The sequence below is a fragment of the Stigmatopora argus genome, chromosome 13 (assembly GCF_051989625.1).
Source record: "Stigmatopora argus isolate UIUO_Sarg chromosome 13, RoL_Sarg_1.0, whole genome shotgun sequence".
In the NCBI taxonomy this organism is placed as follows: domain Eukaryota; kingdom Metazoa; phylum Chordata; class Actinopteri; order Syngnathiformes; family Syngnathidae; genus Stigmatopora; species Stigmatopora argus.
In genome coordinates, this window is record NC_135399.1 from 6,314,931 (window position 1) to 6,336,383 (window position 21,453).

At 37.8% G+C, this 21,453-nt stretch overlaps 1 protein-coding gene across 6 annotated transcripts in view; it reads left to right on the forward strand.

The window, feature by feature from the left end:
• myo16 (myosin XVI) overlaps window positions 1-21,453 on the forward strand; it is a 99,411-nt gene that overhangs the window by 45,127 nt on the left and 32,831 nt on the right. For all 6 annotated transcript variants that reach the window (XR_013304684.1, XM_077617754.1, XM_077617753.1 and 3 more), the window contains exons 14-24: window positions 3,837-3,942; window positions 4,317-4,434; window positions 5,310-5,457; window positions 5,671-5,788; window positions 6,986-7,103; window positions 7,445-7,516; window positions 9,138-9,279; window positions 12,746-12,818; window positions 16,997-17,149; window positions 18,092-18,292; window positions 20,239-20,314. Coding sequence is in view for 5 of the 6 variants with exons in the window: in XM_077617754.1 (XP_077473880.1) it covers window positions 3,837-3,942; window positions 4,317-4,434; window positions 5,310-5,457; window positions 5,671-5,788; window positions 6,986-7,103; window positions 7,445-7,516; window positions 9,138-9,279; window positions 12,746-12,818; window positions 16,997-17,149; window positions 18,092-18,292; window positions 20,239-20,314 (1,325 nt within the window). In the remaining variant the exon portion in view is untranslated. The remainder of the gene's footprint in view (window positions 1-3,836; window positions 3,943-4,316; window positions 4,435-5,309; window positions 5,458-5,670; window positions 5,789-6,985; window positions 7,104-7,444; window positions 7,517-9,137; window positions 9,280-12,745; window positions 12,819-16,996; window positions 17,150-18,091; window positions 18,293-20,238; window positions 20,315-21,453) is intronic.

Genomic DNA, 21,453 nt, shown 5'->3' on the forward strand with positions numbered 1-21,453 from the left:
AATTTGCTTCATGTCGTTATTAAGACTTTTAACTGAGAGCACTAGTATACGTATACGTATATATATATATATATATATATATATATATATATATATATATATACACATATATATATATACACATATATATATACACATATATATATATACACATATATATATACACATATATATACATATATACATAATAGTAATACTAATAGTACTACAATTAGTATTAGTGTCAAAATGGGGGCTGTAAAATATTCTCCTGTGGAAGGTAATTGGACCCTCTTTCCCTCTGTGCAATAAATGTAATAAAAACATGAACAAAAAAGTCATAATTTGTGCATGAAAGTGTTAAATTAAATAATTTCAAGGTACTGTCCCATATCTCAGCTTTTGATGAAATCATGGCTTTGCTCCCAAGCTATTAAAAATTCCACTGAGAGATAAGCAAACACTTGCTGAATGTGTGTTCAGAGCGTTGAGGTGTCACGCTTGTTGAATGGTGGCGGCTCCTTGATTGCAATTACACTCGGCTTGGGCTTTGCTTTAACATTTCTGCTGAGTTCTAACCAATCTGGCAGTGAGTGAATGCACTTGGGCCGCAGGCCATCCATCTTTCTTATATGTAAGGGCATTGACCTTTTTTCTCCTGACTTTTGTAGTCTTTTCTCACTACTTTACAATACTCAGAAGGAGCTTTCTGGTTTTGCTTTCTATTTTTCAAAAAGATACAGAAATTGTGCATGGTCTAAAATGTTGACAATTAATGGCACACCGTTATTTTAGTTAGCCAATCATCTGGGGCTATTTCATAAATTTCAAGAATTGGTCGATCAATACAAATTACAGGTGGAACTTCAATGTATTAATTACAATTTTATTGGTTGCGAAAAAATAACTAGAAAATTGAAGTTTGAATTTTGACTTGTGGTTTTTTAAACATTTATTAATTTATTCTCAAACGTTGTCTTTAAAAAAATGCAGTCTTAGTGTCCCTTTATTAAATAAATCAAACACAAAATGCAGTTTTAACAAACTCACAAAATACAGTATTATTTTATGCAGTGGCAAAGAGCTGGGAAATATTTGTTTACATATCGAATGTAAAATGTTGCCTTTGTACTTTCCACTGGGTCACAAGACTTCTTATAATGGTGCTCAAATATTTTTCATACAATTCTGGAGTCCTGGGTTCGATCCCAGGCCGTTCCTCCTGTGTGGAGTTTGCATGTTCTCCCCGGGCTTCCGTGGGTTTGCTCTGGGTACTCAAATATTCCGAAAACATGCATGGTAGGCTGGTTGAGCACTGTAAATTGCCCCTATCGATGAGTGTGAGCGTGAATGGTTGTCCGTATCGTCGTGCCCTACGATTGGCTGGCCACCAATTCAGGATGTCCCCCGTCTGGTGCCCGAAGTCAGCTGGGATAGGTTCCAGCAACCCCATGACCTTTGTGTGGATAAGCGGGTCAGACAATGAATGAGCGAGTGAATGTTTTAACACCTGGTAACTTAAGAAAAACCTGGCGGCCCGCCAGGTTTGTAAAGCATTATAGGAACCTCATTTGTATTTGCCATTCGATTGCTTCTAGCACAGGGGTGTGCTAGTGGTTCGCGTTAACGTCAACTCGATTTCACGACAGATAGATTTTTTTTATAAATGGATTAAAAGAACTGGATTAAAAGCCCTGAATATTCATTTTTTATAGATCTAAAACAATGTTTATTTTAGCTTTTTTATATATTTTTAGATTTTACAAAATGATTTTTGAACTAAAACACAGAAAAAAATGATTAAAAAATTACAATTATTGATTTAAAAGGAGGAAAATCAGGAAATTTAATATACATCTATTCTGTTCATTTTAATTTGATCCTAAAACAGAAAGTCGGCACTCATGATTTGCTTTCCCGGGCCACACAAAATGATGCAGCGGGCCAGATTTGGCCCCCGGGCCGCCACTTTGACCCGTGTTCTAGCACATCCTAGTCAAAATGAATTTGGCCATCTATTGCGGTTACTGGCAACCAATGAGTAATGCGTCTTCATTTGTCAGAACAGCTTCTGACTCTAGATTCAACGGTCATAATCTCTGAGGTCCGTCCGTATGCTAACCAAAACGCCCTTGAAATCTAGCAGTCGCTCAAAGAAATTACCAGAGGAATAAGGCCTTTGGACCTCACACTCATTAGAGAGGTTCTCTGACCTTCCGCGGTCTTATGACCTTATGCGGCCATCTGCCAACGCTATGTATGGATGTATCACGACAAGGATGGTGGCTATACCGTATGTCATACAAGGAGCTTCGGGTGCCGAGAACAGTATGTGGGCTGTGCTGATCACTGGAGCAGGTTATGAGATAAGCAGGGGGTGGGGGACTATAGGTTGGTGGTTTTAATGAAGAGTGGGTGGGCGAGCTTTGGCTGATGAATAATGAAACCTCAGGATGACTAAAACTGATGACATCTACTTTTGTGAGAAACATATGAGCATGAAATGGCCTCATTATCGCTGTGCCATAACCCAAAAATGTAAAAATGACGTCAAATTCGCCCCAGTCATTGTAGTTATGGTTTCTTTCAGAGGGCCATTAGTATGTCTTCTAAATAAGGATGCTACCATTCATTGACAGCTATTTTTATAATCAGTTTATTTTGTTTTCATCGTTGACCTAAAAATCCATACTGCGTATTTTCTAGACTATAAGCTGCACTTTTTGGGTATTTTGACTAGGCCTGCGACTTACCGTATTTTCACGACTATAAGGCGCACTTAAAAGTCTTAATTTTTCTCCAAAATAGACAGGGCGCTTTATAATCCAGTGTGCTTTATATGGAAAAAAAATTAAAATGTGTCATTCATTGAGGGTGCGCCTTATAATGCAGTGCGCCTTATAGTCGTGAAAATACGGTATATATTTTATCTTTTTTTCACTCTGACCCCTACAACAGCTTATTTTGTGCTTTTAAACTATAGTTATTTAATAAAAAATGTTTGTTCTTGGTTTCTGAAAAATTAAAAGTCCACCTTATACTCCAGTGCGACATATATATTTTTCCCCCTTTCATAGTACATTCTTTTGTTGGTGCGACTTATCTTCAGGTGAGAGTTATGGTCCAAAAAATACGATAGTCTTTTTGGATTCTCTTGATAGCAAATATTTTCTTATTTACTGTATTATTCACTGTGTTTACATTGTGCACTAAAAAGTGGCTATTTTTAATGTAAAACAAATAGAGGAAGTTTGCATGGTATTGTAGTTTTAATTTTAATTATTTTATTTAGTCTTACCTCATGAACCAACAAAAATGAACCAACAATAAATATTGTCTTTCATCTTTATTTTTTAGTGCTTTAATTAAAAAATCGCTAATATTACATTTTATTTATTCTTTTTTTTTTACATAAGGTATAAATCCTCAGATTTTCTTTCAATTTTATATTTGCTAGAAACGTGAGTGTGAATGTGGGAGGATGCGAAAACAATTTCATTTCAGAAGGGAGACGCTGCAAAAATGTTTAGAAACCACTGAATACAATAATTATTTTAAGACAGTGATGTGTTTATGTTTGCGAAATATAGTGTTTTTGCTTAAGTTCTTGTCGAACTACTTTTTTTGCGACTTGATTTTACAAACCCAGACAACAAAATAACAACTTTTAACGTTATTGAACAAATAAAAAGCACCACAATTGTCATTCTAGTTAGAACCTGCCAAAGGGAACATTTACTTATGACACAATGCCAAGAGAGCCTATGTTTTTAGATGGACGTTTGAGGAAAAACAAAAACAAATGTTCTGCAGATTCCTCCCAATTTTACCAAGCTTTCTTTTCGTGCCTTTTTTAGTGGTGAAAGTGGTTCAGGGAAAACAGAGGCCTGTAAACACATTATACGACACCTGACAGTCAGATCCACCCCTAAAGGCTTTGCACTGGAATCCCGGATGAAACATGTAAGTTTTTTTTACTAGGATCATTCTTCAGTGCCATTGACAGTAGTAGGCGTCTAATATTTTTAAACTGGGAAGGACTAGGAGCACTGCCAGTCTCTTTGAGTACGAAAGGATGAGACGTCTATTGCCGTCAGTGGCATTGTAAAAAATTATAATTCAAAGCATGTAGCTCACTATGAAGTCATCCTTTAGAAGGCGAAATCTGGGTCAGTGTGCTCCCATATCATTTAAGCCTTGGATGGACTAATACAGTGTGATACAGTGTGCTTGAACAAATAGGCAGTTTATAGATAAATACTGACGTCTGGTGGCGAAAATAAAAGGTGAAGAAAGTTGCTTCTGTAATTGCAGTTTTTTTTATTTTTATGATGCAGGTTAATTGTATTCTGGAAGCTTTTGGGCACGCAAAAACGGAAAAGAACAAGAACTCCAGTCGCTTTATTAAGATGCTAAGTATACAATATTGTGAGAAAAGGAGGATCCTGCTCAGAGGTAAGAAATAACTTCATGGAAAATCATGTTTTTATTTTCTTTTTTTGTATACATGTAGAAGACAATCTAATGGAACAAAATAGCAGAGGTCTATTAACATATTTGAATTTGATACATTTGTTCATTATATTATTTACCTTTTTGTTTTATTTTATTATTTGTTGCATTTTTCTTGCATTTTTTAGTTTATTATTACGTATATTATTGTTTGCCCTGAATTTTTTTCCTGACACATTTCCCCATCTTTTTCAGTTTTATTTATTATTTGAATGGATTCTTTTATTGTTGGTTAATTATTTAGGTTGATGATGAGCGTTTTTTTTCATTTTTAAAAAGAATAATTGTATTGTTTATTTTTTATTTATTTTTACAGATTTTACAGGTGTTTGCTCCTGTTCATTATTCTTGACATTATGTTAACTAACAACTAAACAGTGTTGAAATAGTACAACTATTATTTTCTCACTTTGATGTTGCTACTCTTACTGCTATTTATCAAAATTAAAAATGTATTCATGATAAAATTCCATATATTTAGAATTCACTACACAAAAAAGTCACCAGCCACATTTAGCTTTTATCAAAATATCTTTCCGTTGTTTCCATTTTTTTAACACAATTTTGTAAAAATATATGGATATCTCTCATGTCTTCAGTGTGCCTTATTAAAATGCTTATAATCATTGTTATTAATATTATAATAGTATTAACAATACTACGTTTTCTTTTATTATATGTGCAATTCCATAAAGCTCCAACAGGGAGAAGTACAATTTCATTTATCCAACAGTGCTCACCTACTTTCCTCCAACTTGGTTTGACCAATAAATACTGTATAATGGCATCTTTGTCTTCCTCATCACTTTATATTACAGCACGTGTGGACACCTATATGCTGGAGAAGTCCCGTGTTGTCCACTGTCCTCGTCACCAATACAACTTCAACATCTTCTACCTGATAGCTGAAGGGATGTCCCCTGAGGAGAAAAGTGCACTTTACCTCAATAACACTTTGGCTCATATGTGTGTTCCATTGATATCAATAGACGTGCAATCTGTTTGTTTCAGTGCCATTGACGGCGATATGCGTCTAATCTATTAAAACGGGGAGGGGCAAGCAGTGATCATTCAATCACTGCCAGTCTTTCCCAGTTCAATTGACTCAAATGTCTATTGCCGTCAATTGCATCAAATTAGTTAATGAACTAATGTATTTTATTTTTTTCTTGGGGGAAGGTATCTTATTGGAGAGCATCCAGGTGAGAACCAACCTGTAGTTGCAGCATCTCTTGAGAGCGGAGAGCGTCTCTCAGCTGTTAAGCAAGCCTTGCAAGCTATTGGTTTTAACAAGCAGGTATTACCTGGTGGTACATTTATGTTATGTTATGTAATGTTATGTTATTTATTTTTTTAACTCTGTATGAACCGTGTCATCTATGTCTTCTCGTTAAAAAGAAAATTCTGCACTAATTTGCACTACAGTATACAGTGTACTCAACTCATTTTCTGAACCGCTTTACCCTCACTAGGGTCACGGGGGGTGCTGGAGCCTATCCCAGCTGACTTCCGGCCAGTGGTGGGGGACACCCTGGATTGGGGGCCAGCCAATCGCAGGGCACAAGCAGACAGACAACCATTCACGCTCACACTCATACCTAGGGGTACTCGGTCGTTTGGTCGCCGGTCTTTTGGTCGCCCAGAAGGTTATTGATAATTACCATTTAAATCGTTGCTCAAATTCCCTAAATACAAACTGTGAATTATTATTTAGTCATACTTAATGCCCTATTAATTATTAGGCTAAAGAAAAGCTCCAAATTTCCCGTACTTTTATTGTGTTTTGTTGGAGAACTTGTTAAGACCCTGACTGACGTCCCTTCCCTAAGGGGGCAACTCATGTACATACAAACTCTTATACACTCACACGTCCGCTCAGTGAAACAGCTCAGGGCCATTGTTGGATTTTATTGATGCCTAGACCGTGTTGTTTTACCTTGTTTTGTCGCCGGTCTTTTGGTCGTCGGTCTTTTGGTCGTCGGTCTTTTGGTCGTCGGTCTTTTGGTCGTCGGTCTTTTGGTCGCCCGTTGTTTGGGTCCGGGCGACCAAAAGACCGGCGACCAAACGACCGCACACGTACCTAGGCGCATTTTAGAGTGTCCAATCAGCCTACAATGAATGTCTTTGGAATGTGGGAGGAAACCGGAGTACCCGGATAAAACCCACACAGGCCCGGGGAGAACATGCAAACTCCGCACAGGTGGACCGACCTGGATTTGAACCCAGGTGTCCTACTGTGAGGCTGACGCGCTAACCACTCAGCCGCCAGGCTGCCCGGTGCATACAATTTAATATTTTGTTTAAAGATGATGATAATAATACAAATACAAACTGTAGGAACAATATAAGCCTGTGTTTTATAGGGGTTGGTTCAAAATAATTTGCCGCAAATGAGACTGGAAATACATATGATAAAGGCCAGATTGAGGTTTAACTATCTTGTTGGTATTAAATGTAGTCCATTTTTGCATGTCCTTCTTCCTATATCTATTAGGAAGTGGAATCAGTGTTCACCCTTCTCTCCGCCGTGCTCCATATTGGGGATTTGCGTTTCACCGCGCCGACAGACACGGATAGCGCCTACCCTTTGGACGCGCAGCTGCTCGAAAGAGGTCAGTAACCTCCTGATAGAACACACACGCACAGCAGTAAACAAATGACATCATGGCCTCAGCTGGTAAGCGGCTGACGTCAAGGTGACGTGAGGTCAGCAAAAGAATTCTGGCTCGCTGTCACCCTTTTCTTTATTTCGGGCTCCACCGAGAAATCCCCTCATCATTTCTCCTGCCGATGATCGATTTAGCAAATGCCAGGATTGTATGATGTCATCACAATGTCACAGACATAGTCACTCTGATCTCTACAGATGGAAATGAGCTCAGAGTAGATGAGACATTCAATTTGAATAAGATGTTTATTACTTGTGAAGGAATGCTGTGTTTTCTTTCCACAGTGGCTGGAATGCTGCAGGTGTGTTACAGGGACCTTAGCAGTGCCCTCTCCTCAGATGTTCAGTACTTCAAAGGTAACATAGATTCTGCGCTAGACTCTAAATAACACTCCCTAAATTCTAAAACTGAAAGAAAAGTAAAAACACAGACCTCACCTGACTATAAGCCATTAACAGACTGCTTCCCATTGACGTCAATAAGAATTTTATAAACTAAAGAATTGTCAACTTGTTTTATTAATAACCACAAAACATAATCTGCTTGAGACTATAAAAATAAATGGATGGTACACCAATAAATTGGATGGATTTATTTAATCACTTTATTTCATTATCATGGCAAAACCAATTGCGTCCTCATTCATGTATGGGTGCAACAGGTGTGTTCACAGCCAGATCTGAAACCACAAAAACCCTAAAAATGTTGCTACCGTTACCAAGAAAAAACTACAATAAAATTCATTTCACCTTAACTTTTATTGTCCTCTAAAACAGCGGTCCCCAACCTTTTTCTCACCGCTGACTGGTAAAGCTCTTCCTATTTTCTCGTAGACCGGCTAATGGGGAGGCTGACAACAACAAAATGTGGGGATGGGTCGGTGCACGAATGACATCCACGATGGCAAAAAAAGTCCAAGCATAATAGCAATTATTTATTATTATTATAACAACTTTTCTCTTTTCAAGTAGGAGGGCAAGATTGAAAACGTCAATATTTATTACTCTGACGGACCGGCACCAGGTCTCTCGCGGACCGCTACCGGTCCAGGGACCAGTGTTTGGGGACCACTGCTCTAAAACTATCCGTAGCAACACGGGCTAACCGATGTCATTGCTATTCCTACCGTAAGAATTTATTCACTACACACTAAGGATGTCCAATCTTTTGCCATCTTCCTTGACTTCTTCTTCAGCAATTTAACTAAACACTGGACGAATCAGTCTTAGACCCACTGCCGTTGTGGTGTCCCGGGTTTGATTCCCACATTTGTGGGTTGTGTCAGGAAGGGCGTCCGGCATAAAATTTGTGCCATATTTAACGGGCAATTCCACGGGGTACTCGGCCGTTTGGTCGCCGGACTTTTGGTCGCCGGACTTTTGGTCGCCGGACGTTTGGTCGCCCGGAAGGTTATTGGTAATTACCATTTAAAATTGTTGCTCAAATTCCCTAAATACAAACTGCGAATTATTATTTAGTCATACTTAATGCCCTATTAATTATTAGGCTAAAGAAAAGCTCAAAATTTCCCGTACTTTTATTGTGTTTTGTTGGAGAACTTGTTAAGACCCTGACTGACGTCCCTTCCTAAGGGGACAACTCATGTACATACAAACTCTTATACACTCACACGTCCGCTCAGTGAAACAGCTCAGGGCCATTGTTGGATTTTATTGATGCCTAGACCGTGTTGTTTTACCTTGTTTTGTCGTTGGTCTTTTGGTCGTCGGTCTTTTGGTCGCCGGTCTTTTGGTCGTCCGTTGTTTGGGTCCGGGCGACCAAAAGACCGGCGACCAAACGACCGCACACGCACCTAGGCGCAATTTAGAGTCACGATTCCACGTTAACACAGTGGCGACCCCTGAAGGTGATAAGCCGAAAGTCCACCACCCACTGGATGTAGCTTTTGTCACCAATAATAGTAAAAGTGAATACCGTGGTGTTTTCATTATAAATAGCTGTTCTCTTTTGTATCAGCCGATTTCATCACACGACATTATACGGTGGAGCTGGCCCAGCAGTATCGGGACCAACTGGCCAAGTCCATCTACGGACGACTTTTTAGCCATTTGGTCAATTGGATAAATGACTACCTACAAGGACAAGATGACAGAATAAGGTAACTTTCCATTGTTTAAATTCGAATAAGTGTTCAACCCATTTGAACTGGGATGAGCTGGAAGCAATTGAGTGATTATGTAATTAGATCCTTAGAGTCGGGCAATGATTAAAAATGTTAATTGCGATCAATATCATGTGATTCTTGTAAATAACTGCAATCAATTACATTGTTGTAAAGTCAGCATTAGTAATAGTCCTACCAAAACCTACCCCAATCTTCCTTTACTTGGTCAATCAGTAATTCAAGTCGTAATTAGTTTTTAATAATAGTTATATCCAGTATTATAGAGTTATACTTATAGTCAATTAAATTTACGCACGCTGAGTGAGCCTAAAAACGCTTAACTTTTAGTAAATGCTCAATCAAAATAGTTTACAGCGTTAATTTGTGAGTAAACATGGAGGTAACTAGTTAACTTTGAGCAAATTTGTAGTTTCAGAAGAGTATGTTAGAGTGGAATCCCTTTGAATTGACACAGTATTCCATCTTCAACAGTTAGCCATTGTACTTGTTTTTCTGGCTTCTGATTGGACCACTAGCTAAGGGAAGCCAGTAAATGGGTTTATGTGTGAATGGAGGTTTTGTTTTGAGATCTGTCCCATATTTCAGGTTTGTATGTTCACGTAATGATTTGTTAGAATGGGCGAAAAAGCCTGTGCCTCTTCTGTGTCTGTGATGAAAAGCTGAACATGTGGTTTGAGGCATCGGGCCCCTTAATTATCGCTTTCAGAATCACTGCAGTGCATGCTCACCAGCTGATGTCATAAAGTCAAGTTGCAAAATATACTCATTTCCCAATTGGAAGATGCTCAGCTTGAAAATGCTTGGAAAATTAACCTTCAACTTTTCCGATTTTTTTCCCTAAATAATCATCAAAAACCTATCAAAATCAATACATTGTTAAATTGTTATGAAATTATTTTGGATTGTATTTTTTGGTGAGGTGGTTAGTGTTGCTATTTTGCATGAAAAATTGTGTTGAAAAGAACAATGGACATCAAGTTTGAACATGGATAGAATAAAGAGGACTGACAATATAATTTTCACACCAAATAGCACTGCTAACATCTTTTGTTGGGGGAAAATACAATGGTTTTGCCTTAAGGCTCACACTCCAACCCATAACAACTTCCACAATGTAATTCACTACCTTTCTGTCAAATGCTCAGTTAATACTTGACATAATCACAGCGACCGGGGCAAAAAAATCTAAATGAATTTTATATTTAATCATGAAAATAAGATATAAATAACCATTCTTTTAAAACAGGGGTGTCAGACTCAGGTTGGTTCGCGGGCCGTGTTAATGTCAACTCAATTTCATGTGGGCCGGACCATTTTAGATATAATATTTAGATTTTTTAAATATAAATGGATTAAAAGAACTGGATTAAAAGCCCTGAATATTCAGTTTTTTTTATAGATCTAAAACAATGTTTATTTTAGCTTTTTTAAATATATTTTTAGATTTTACAAAATGATTTTTGAATTGAAAACACAGAAAAAAATGATTAAAAAATTACAATTATTGATTTAAAAGGGGGAAATCAGGAAATGTAATATAAATCTATACTCTTCATTTTAATTTGATCCTAAAACAGAAAGTCGGCACTCATGATTTACTTTCCCGGGCCACACAAAATGATGCGGCGGGCCAGATTTGGCCCCCGGACCGCCACTTTGACACGTGTTTTAAAATATTACACATATTAAAATAAATGCTCTTTCAGTATTAAAAAAGGACATTTAACTATTATTTTCAGTGTTATTTGAGATTCAAATTGATTACTCGAAAATTTTAATTTTAGGGGTTACTCAAGACCTATCTGCTATTTATTACAACTATTCCAAGCATTATTTTCCTTTTTTGTTTTGGTGTTCGGTAAAGTACATTTTCTCATAAATTGGTATTTTGCATTTGGTATTATGTGAATTTGAAGGGTGGGACGACACATGTCCTCAAACTCTGAAATAACCCACCAAGCAGAATGTCAACATTTCACTGTATCATGTAAGCATTTGTTAATTAATGCTCTTGCAAAGTCATTATGTCGTAATTTTGGCAATGTCAATCAAGACCGCACCTAACAATTTTACACAACCTGTCATTAGCACTTACTGGATCAGTGGTTGAGTTCCCCTCAAAAGTATTTATTTCGGGGGGCCTTCCTAAAACGTCACCGCCGCAGAAAGCGCCCGGAGGCCAGACCTCACCATTTAACCGGTAGTGCGGTCTCAAATACTTAGAATTTCTTGGTATGATGGGAAGTGAATGTACGCCCAAAGAGACAAACAGAAAATATAGAATAACATGCGCGTCCAAGGTTTAAGGGAATGTTTGTCATATGATACACGTATGCAACCGTCGAGAGAGCTACTTATTGTCAAGTCTTATCTTACATTGTCAGATAACTCAAGTACATTTTGCGCAATGTTTTTGTCTTGTTCACGGGCAGAGAAGAGAATGTAGAGCAAGCGTTAAAGGGGTCAATGGCACACACAGTGAAAGCAAACACATCAAAACAGTGTACAAGCTCTCCTACTTACGAACGAGTTAGGTTCCGAGCGATTGTTCATAAGTTGAATTTGTTGGTAAGTTGCTCAGTGCTATATTTTGTATTATAATTTATGTTTAAGGCCTATATAAGTATATTGAAGGTTTATATACGTGCATTTGTATGTTTAAGGCTTGTATAAGTAACACACACTGGTTTGTACTGAAAAAAAACATTTAATAAAATGGAGAGAATACATACAGTACTGTATACATACATTAGAGAGAGAGAGATTTACTAGAAACTGGCCGAAAGAAGCTATCTAATGACGATTGCAGTTTTCTTTTTTTCATCATAAATGATGCGGTAGCACTGTGTGGCATCATTCAATTGATTTCAAACTTTGTGCAACGTTCAATATTTGGGTCCTGCTGCTCGATCTTTATGTTTATAAATGGTACTGACGGTCGAACGATTCAAGTTGTATTTGCGTGCAACGCTCACCACTTTCTGACGCGCATCAAGCTTCGTTATTATTGCCATTCATTTCAAATGAAATGGCTTGCCTCTTCCTTGCACCTCCCTCAATAGAAACCTTTCGCTTTTCACCAACAAAAGAGTCAATAATGGCTGCACGAGATATTAAATGATACAAATGAAAAAGGTTCTTTGCGCACTAGAAATACGTTCACGCACTTCCGCATTGCAACGAACTGGGCAGAGGAAGGTAGATGCTGTGTGAGCTGAGCGATCACAGCGCCAGGCATCGGTATTAGCGGCGGAAAGAAGCACTACTCGGAAAAAGGCGCGCAATACAAAATCGAACTTACGAACATTTTTCGACATAAACGCAATTTGCAGACATGTTCGTATGTACAGTTGTTCGTAACTCGAATGTTCGTAAGTAGGGGAGCGTCTGTATTCTTTTTTCATGACAATGTGTTTGATTAATTTTTCTATATTTGCAGTGACCCGGCCTTTGAAATTGCAATTCTGGATATCTTTGGTTTTGAAGAATTTCAGAGGAATGGCTATGAACAGGTCAGAAAAATAATCAGTTTTTGGAGTATTTAATTAAGGATGGGTGTACCTTGAATTGGGCAACAGCCAATCAGAAAGGGACAATTAACACTCACCTGCACACACCTGTTGATTATAGAAAATATTGCACGATCTAAGAATGGATCAAGAAAATTATTTTATTTTGTTTGAAAAAAAAGTCTGTATTAGTAGCAGAAAATATATAGATAGTGCCATTATATTATTGCACATCATTTTCATTTTCTATGAAATTGGAAGAAATCACACATTATTTTCTTGGATATGGTCAAATTATGATGAAAAATAAATACTGAGTGAGAATCAATCCCACGCTTGGCAATACCGAAGTCAAGCGAAAGAACCACTCTCCCATCAGGTGGCTAAATATATTAACTTTAAAAATTAAAAAAAAGCATTAAATAATATTTTTTGAAAAAGAAACATTTTCTTTTTGAAGTTTTTACTGCCTTTCTTTCTATTGGCAACAAGTAAATTAATGGGTGTTTTCTTTTGGTTTTAGATTACACGCCTGGCAGGCAGACTAGGTCAACTGTTCTATCCAAACAGGAAATAACCTTAAAAAATAAAAATAAAGAAATAGGGCTCCATTCATCCAATACTATGTCCAAACACACCACATTGTAATCATTTACACATGGATGTGGGAGTGGTTCTGCCATTGTAATCCTAGTCACACGCACAATAAGTGAGTCCATTGAAGCTGTCGGGTCATGTAAGGACGAATGAGAGTCAAGCCAAATCAACCGCATGATTCACATAATTCCTTACAATTAAAGACTTCAAAAGTTCTGTAGCCAATGACCGACACGCTTCTTTGGAAATGGTTGAACTACATTCCAGATATGTCAGAAAATTACCAATGTAAATAGGAGGGTATGATTTGGACTAATACTTTCATAATAATAAATCTTTCAGTGCCATTGACGGTAATGGAAGTCCAATCTACTGTGGTACCTCGACATACGATCTTAATCCGTTCTGGGACTGAGATCGTATGTCGAGCTTTTCGTAACTCGAGTGAACGTTTCCCGTTGAAATGAATTAAAAACAAATTAATTCGTTCCAACCCTCTGAAAAAACACACAAAATAGTATGGTCATCTATTGCCGTTAATGGCAGCCAATAGGATATGGAATGGTAAAAAAAAAGAAATGAATTAAAGAAATTGATAAGAAATATAATATAAAATACTCTATAATTCATTCATTCATTTTCTGAATAGTTTATCCTCACAAGGGTCGTGGGGCTGCTGGAGCCTATCCTTCACGCGCTAATCACTTGTCCGAAAAATTTTAGGTATTTTTCATATCTAGTGTAATTCCAAATAATAGTCATTATTTTATTAAGTTGAATAACGATTGTTTTAAATTGATTTTTATTACTACTTTTAATACCACACTATTTAAAAAAATCAATCAATCTATGACTTAATAAAATTGTATTAGAAATAAAATGTACATAATTACAATGAATGAAGTAAATGTACTTGGATTTTATTAATTTCCAATTATTTGAAATTAAAAGATATTTAACCCATTCTAACAGTTATGTATCTTATATATATATATATATATATATATATATATATATATATATATATATATATATATATATATATATATATATATATATTTCAGCAACATGCTTATTTATTTATTTATTTATTGGATTGGATAACTTTATTCATCCCGTATTCGGGAAATTTTGTTGTCACAGGAGCAAGAGGGTGAGGATGCAGAAATAGGAAAGTAATTTTAGACATAAATAGATAGGTAATAAGTAAGTTAATAAATAAATACATGAATAAATATATAAATAAATAAGCGTGTTGCTGAAATATATAATACATACGTGTACATATACATACATACACATACATATATATACACGTATATTTATTTATTTATTAACTTGCTCATTACCTATTTATTTATGTCTAATATGCCTCTCCTTTATCTGCATTCTCACCCTCTTGCTACTGTGACAATGAAATTTCCCGAATACGGGATGAATAAAGTTATCCAAGCCAATCCAATTCAATATGTCTGTTCTATTGGATTGGATTGGATAACTTTATTCATCCCGTATTCGGGAAATTTCATTGTGACAGTAGCAAGAAAAGGCATAGTTATAAGTTAGACAGTACAGTCAACTTAAACCCTTTTTCTTTATAGCAATCAAGGATTATTTTTTGCTAGATATAGACATCCAATCTGTTTGATCTGGAAGGGTTGGCAGCTAATGATTACTGGCAGCACCCCAGATTAGACATTTATCCCCGTCAATGGCAACTACATACTGAGTTATCCACCTCCACTATATGCACCGGGTGTGCCTGCCGGATGGCTTTGATCTTCTCTCTTTAATTATTTAATTGTGTGAAGTGCTAATATATATCTGTCAACAATGCGCGTGTACTTAAGGACATCTATCACATTCACTGCTCATGAACGCTCATTATTCTTGCTGTTGTGTGTATTTTCTAATCTGGTTACATTATGTTCAGTTTTCTCTGTTGTCTGTGGTGTAAACATGCCACGTGCTCATTTTGGTATGCGATGTCAATAGACAGTGGCCTTAAAACACATGCAGGGAAGGCTTGCGTCTATAGTGTTTTGAGCCAGTACTTGCATATCTTCTAAAAATAGGTCACAAAATGAGTAAGATCATGTAGGAAGGGATAGGTGTTGACAATTCTTCATTGTCAACATTACTTCTAAGTTCTATGCCTTTGAACACTGCTACATTGCTTAAGTTGAATTCAATAATCGGTTAAAAAAAACTGTGTGCAGCACACAAAAAACGCAAGTAAGCTGTAGTATTTTGTTTGCTAATGTTTTCTTAGTGATTGAGTTTTAGGAAACTTAGTGAAATCTTGCTAGATGATGCACAAAAAGGTGTATTTTTTCCACCTAAAGCTGGAGTTGACAGAAAAAAAATCTTCATCCCTCAGATGCAAGTGGTTCAACAATTCACTTTAATTATTATTATTATTATTATTATTATTATTATTATTATTATTGTTGTTGTTGTTGTTGTTGTTATTATTATTATTATTATTATTATTATTGTTATTGTTGTTGTTGTTATATTATTGTTATTATTATTGTTATATTATTATTATTATTATCATCATTATTATTATCATTATTATCATTATCATTATTATTATTATTATTATTATTACCATTATTATTATTATTATTATCATTATCATTATTATTGGGCGGCCCGGTGGGGCAAGTGGTTAGCGTGTCGGCCTCACAGCTCTGGGGTCCTGGGTTCAAATCCAGGCCACGTCCACCTTTGTAGATTTTGCATGTTCTCCCCGGGCCTGCGTGGGTTTCCTTCAGGTACTCCGGTTTTCTCCCATGTACCAAAAACATGCATGGTAGGCTGATTGGACACTCTAAATTGCCCCTAAGTATGGGTGTGAGTGTGTATGGTTGTCCGTCTCATTGTGCCCTGATTGGCCACTGGTTCAGGGTGTCCCCCGCCTCTCGCCCGGAGTCATCTGGGATAGGCTCCGGCACCCCCCGTGACCCTAAAGCAGTTCAGAAAATGAGAAAAAGTTGTCATAAACATTTCAACATCCCTGTTTTTTATTGTTTAAAGGAATGTTTTGTTTTAAATGTGTAGATATCGTGAATCAAATCATTCTTGACTTAGTAATATCAACAAATATTGCATCAATATCCAAATAATGCCTTTCATATTGTATTTTCATGGAAATTGTGATTTTCACCGCTACTAAAAAATCTTGCATGTTCTGAATCCTTGAAAAGATATCCATCGTTCATGTTAAAGTCTTTTCCTAGAGTTAAAGCATATGACCTTTCTATCTTATTTAAAACTTGTGACTCCTTGAAGATCTTAACAAACACAGGAAAGATTATTGTTCAACTCCGTCCCCTACTGAGAACTATAGTTTCACTCCTGGTACACGTCCTGCGTCAACAACACAAAGACCCTCTGGTGCGTGTAGTGTATGCGGAGGCCCTGTTCCACTTCTATTCACTTGACTTCTCGTGTAGTTGTGTCAATCATATCCCGTTGGGGCCCCCCGTGATTCAAATTGTGTTTGTGTTTTGGCATGAAACCTTGAGGTTCTCAATGTACAATGGACAGTTGTTAAGAGTGACTTGTGTGCATTCCAGCTGTGTGTCAACATGAGCAACGAGCGACTGAGGTACTACGTCTCCGAGGTGCTATTCCGGCAGGAGCGGGCCGAGTGTCTGCAGGAGGGCGTCTCCGTGGAGACCGTGCCGTCCCCCGGCAACCAGACGTCGGCGATGGACTTCTTTTTCCAGGTACGGGCAGGTCGGAGAGGGTTGGCGGCGATCATTCAAATAGATTAGCATATCCCAGTTTACTACGGCAGTAGTAGGTACAATTGGTCCCCAGCCAATCGGAAGCCACAATGAGACAAACAGCCATTCAAGCACACTCAAATTTATGGACGATGTTCAACAAGCCTATCATGTTTTTGGGATAATGGAGGAAAGTACCAAGAGAAAACCCACTCATGGACGGGAAGAAAATGCAAACCAGAAAACAGCATTGAACCCTTGATATCAAAACAGTAAGGCGGACGTGTTAACCACTCACCATGTTGCCTTTATTTAATTACATTTATATTTTTTACATCTGTTTGTTTATTCTATTATTTTTTCACGTTTTATTCATTTAATGTTGGCACTCCTGCACTCTTTCGCAGAATAAAGTCTTTTGATTTGCCGTTGGCCATCAAAATTGGTAGGTCTAGTACCCGTGTCAAAGTGGCGGCCCGGGGGCCAAATCTGGCCCCCGCATCATTTTGGGTGGCCCGGGAAAGTAAATCATGAGTGCCGACTTTCTGTTTTAGGATCAAATTAAAATGAAGAGTATAGATGTATATTACATTTCCTGATTTTCCCCCTTTTAATAAATTTAATAAATTGTAATTTTTTAATCATTTTTTTCTGTGTTTTTAGTTCAAAATTCATTTTGTAAAATCTAAAAATATATAAAAAATAGCTAAAATAAACATTGTTTTAGATCTATAAAAAACGGAATATTCAGGGCTTTTAATCCAGTTCTTTTAATCCATTTATTAAAAAAAAAACTAAATATTATATCTAAAATGGTCCGGCCCACGTGAAATCAAGTTGACGTTAAAGCGGCCCGCAAACCAACCCGAGTTTGACACCCTTGCTCTAGTGTATTAAATTCCTGCATTAACGTAACAGTGCTATTGTCTCTTTGGGATTCAGAAGCCTCAAGGACTGCTGAGCGTTTTGGACGAAGAGAGCCAGAGTATCCGGCCGACGGAGCAAAACCTCTACAAAAGGCTGTCCGGTCAGCTAGAGCCCAACCGTACTCATGGCCTCTCCTTTACCACCAAGGATGGGAATGGAAACCCCTCCCCCAAGGATCAAGGACCCAGCTTCACCGTCCGACACTATACCGGACAGGTAAGAAAAATTAATTGCTCATCCTGAGAGATTTTTTTTTGTTTTTACCTCTGACATAGGCTATGAATGAATTTGGTGCTTTTGTATGTCTGTGTTCAACATAACTCAAGAATGCAAAAGGGGATTATTGTTACACTTATATTTTTTGGGATGTTGAGGTCAAAGGTCGGAGAGGTTGAAAAAGGAATGTGAGGATGCACATACTCCTATTTTTTATTATGTGTTCTGGAATAGAATAACACAATATTTGGGAACAGAAAAGGACATAGCCATAATGTCATGCATAATGTGTGTTGCTATACACCAGTGGCGGTCCGTGAATTTCCTAGCGACGCCTTCAGCTGTCAGAATCAATCCAACCCTCAAAAACTATTTTATGGCTATAAAACCTCTACTGCAGCTACAGCTGCCACACAAAAAATCATCAATAATAACGTCATACAATTGAAATATTATTTAGGAAAATAGCCAAATTTTACTCACCAAAATCCATCCTTTTCATGTGTCATTTTCCCTTAAATAGAAGCAACCGTGTGTACTCAAGGGTTTCCAAAAACGACAAGGTAAGGTGTGGCCACTTCATTGTTCACCTGGCTGCCATGTGGGCAGGTGTGGTTCGGATCCCAGTTGGGAAACAATTTCCCTTAAATATTTCTATATATGTGTAGTCAACACTTTCCAATAATGTCAAAGTAAAGTGTGGCCACTTCATGGTGTAGTGGTTGTGTTACCTGCCTGCCATGTGGGCAGACAGGGTTCAAATCCCAATTGGTAATCATTTTTCCCTTAAATAAAAACAACCGTGTGTAGTCAAGACTTTCCAAAAATGACAAAGTTAATTGTGGCCACTTCATGGTGCAGAGGTTTGTTCACCTGACTGCCATGTGGGCAGTTGTGGGTCAAATCCCAGTTAGGAATTATTTTTCCCTTAAATAAAATAAACCTTGTGTAGTCAAGACTTTCCAATAATGACAAAGTAAAGTGTGGTCACTTCATGGTGTAGAGGTTCGTTCACCTGACTACCGTGTGGGCAGGCAGGGTTCAAATCTCGGTGGACGATGAACTATTTTGCCATGTATAGGCGGGCCGCCTCATGGTGTAGTGGGTCAGTCACCTGCCTGCCATGTGGGAGGCGAGGGTTCACGCCCCCGGTGTCGCCAGTCAACGACTGTATGTAACTTTGTCATTATTGGAAAGTCTTGACTACAAATCTATACGCCTGCAAGAAGGCAATGATGTATCCCTACGCCTGCGAGAAGGCCTTGGTGTCACAAAATCTAATTCTGATTGGTTAAAGCAACAGTCTTATTGATGCTTGTTTAATGCAGCAGAGCCTGCAGAACTGATTGTGAAGGCCTTGATTATATGATTCAGATATTTCTTTGTGTGTGTGTGTGTGTGTGTGTGTGTGTGTGTGTTAGTTAATACAAATATAAATCCTTTCACTTTGTGGGCAAATTAAATCCCTTTCTTATAATCCTTTTAAATAAATCCTACCACATGTATTTAATTTATACTTACCAATGGTGGGACATATTTGTAACACTTTCATCTGTGCATAGGCATAATCGTGATTCTTTTGCGAGGGTGTCCTTTTATGTCATGCACAATAGTTTGAATGCAACATTTTTTTCTCCCTTTGACTCAGGCTTTCTTTAAATGGCCATTATACAAAGGCTGCACCTCATAAATAAAAAAAATAATTAAAAAAAACTTCATTCCATTTCATGTGGCACCAGCATTATAAAGAAATGAATAGGAACATCATTTTCTATGAACTCATTTGTTGCCATTGACAAATCAGATCAGCTCTAAATGTGAACTATTTTTACATAGAGCTCACATTAACTTTGTCTTAGCAACACTTGCTGCTAGAATGTTATATCATAATGGTATCACTGGCTAAAGTTGACAATAGTAATTGTGTTTTTCTTTTTTTGTTTCAGATAGTCTATGACCTCACAGGCTCGCTCATGAAAAACAAGGACTCCCTTCCTCAAAACATCTTGTTTACGATGAAGTGTGAGTACGCGTATGAGCACATTGTTGCGTCAGCGCATACTCCATCACAAAGATCCACTCATGTCTAAAGCAACAGCGCTCCAAAACACTCCGTGTCTGAGGGCGCGCTGTCTGTGAGCGAGTATTGTTGAGGAAGGTGGCAGATGTGAGGTGTTGCCGCTCCGAGGACACAGACAAGCCGTTGTGGGACTGCCAGGCTCGATCGGCGGCTGGACGCCTAATTGCGGCAATTTCCATGATGTGGCTAATCTTTTAAAGGCCCGGCCTTCATTCAAATTTGGCCCTTGTCCCCCCCCCTCGCTCTGACCGGGCGTTTAAATCGCAAACACACTGGCTAACACAATGCAAAGGTTACATGAGTACCAGTGGCGGTCCGTGCATTTTCTCGTAGCACCTTCAACGGGTAAAATCCACTTCCTAGCAGCATTTAATGATTAAATACAAATACTGGAGCTTTTCAGACATTACAACCGGGCTCGGGGGTGATTTTCCCGGGAAAAGACAGCGATGGATGTCAATGGCGAAATGGCAAAAATTGCACTAAAATGGGGTAAAGTCCACTTCCTAGTAGCATTTAGTGATTAAATACAAACACTGGAGCTTAAATACAAACACTGGAGCTTAAATACAAACACTGGAGCTTTTCAGATATCAGTACTTGGCCCACAATTGAAATATTATTTAGGAATCTAGCCATATTTTACTCACCAAAAATCCTTTTTAAACCTACAGAATATCCTTCCTCCTTTCTTTCTTCCTTCTTTTATATCGCCATCGAAGCTAATGCTGAAAGTCGAGCCTGTCCTGTCGTATTTCTGGCATAGTCCGTCTTGAAAATGGCTTTAAATCAACACAACAATATATTTGCTTGTGCACCTCGCTACAGATACAGTTTGGTAGCTATGGCTAATCACTAGCCAATCATAGTTGGTGAAAGCGATGACGTATCCCTACGCCTGCGACAATGCATTGTGGTGTTGCCAACTCGAAATCTGACTGGTTAAAGCAACAGTCTTATCGACACTTGTTTAATGCAGCAGAGCCCGCAGAACTGATTGTGAAGGCCTTGAGGCAGATTTCTGACCCTGGCAACAAATAATGGCTGAAATGTGATTAGTTAAATGCTTCAATATGAAAAC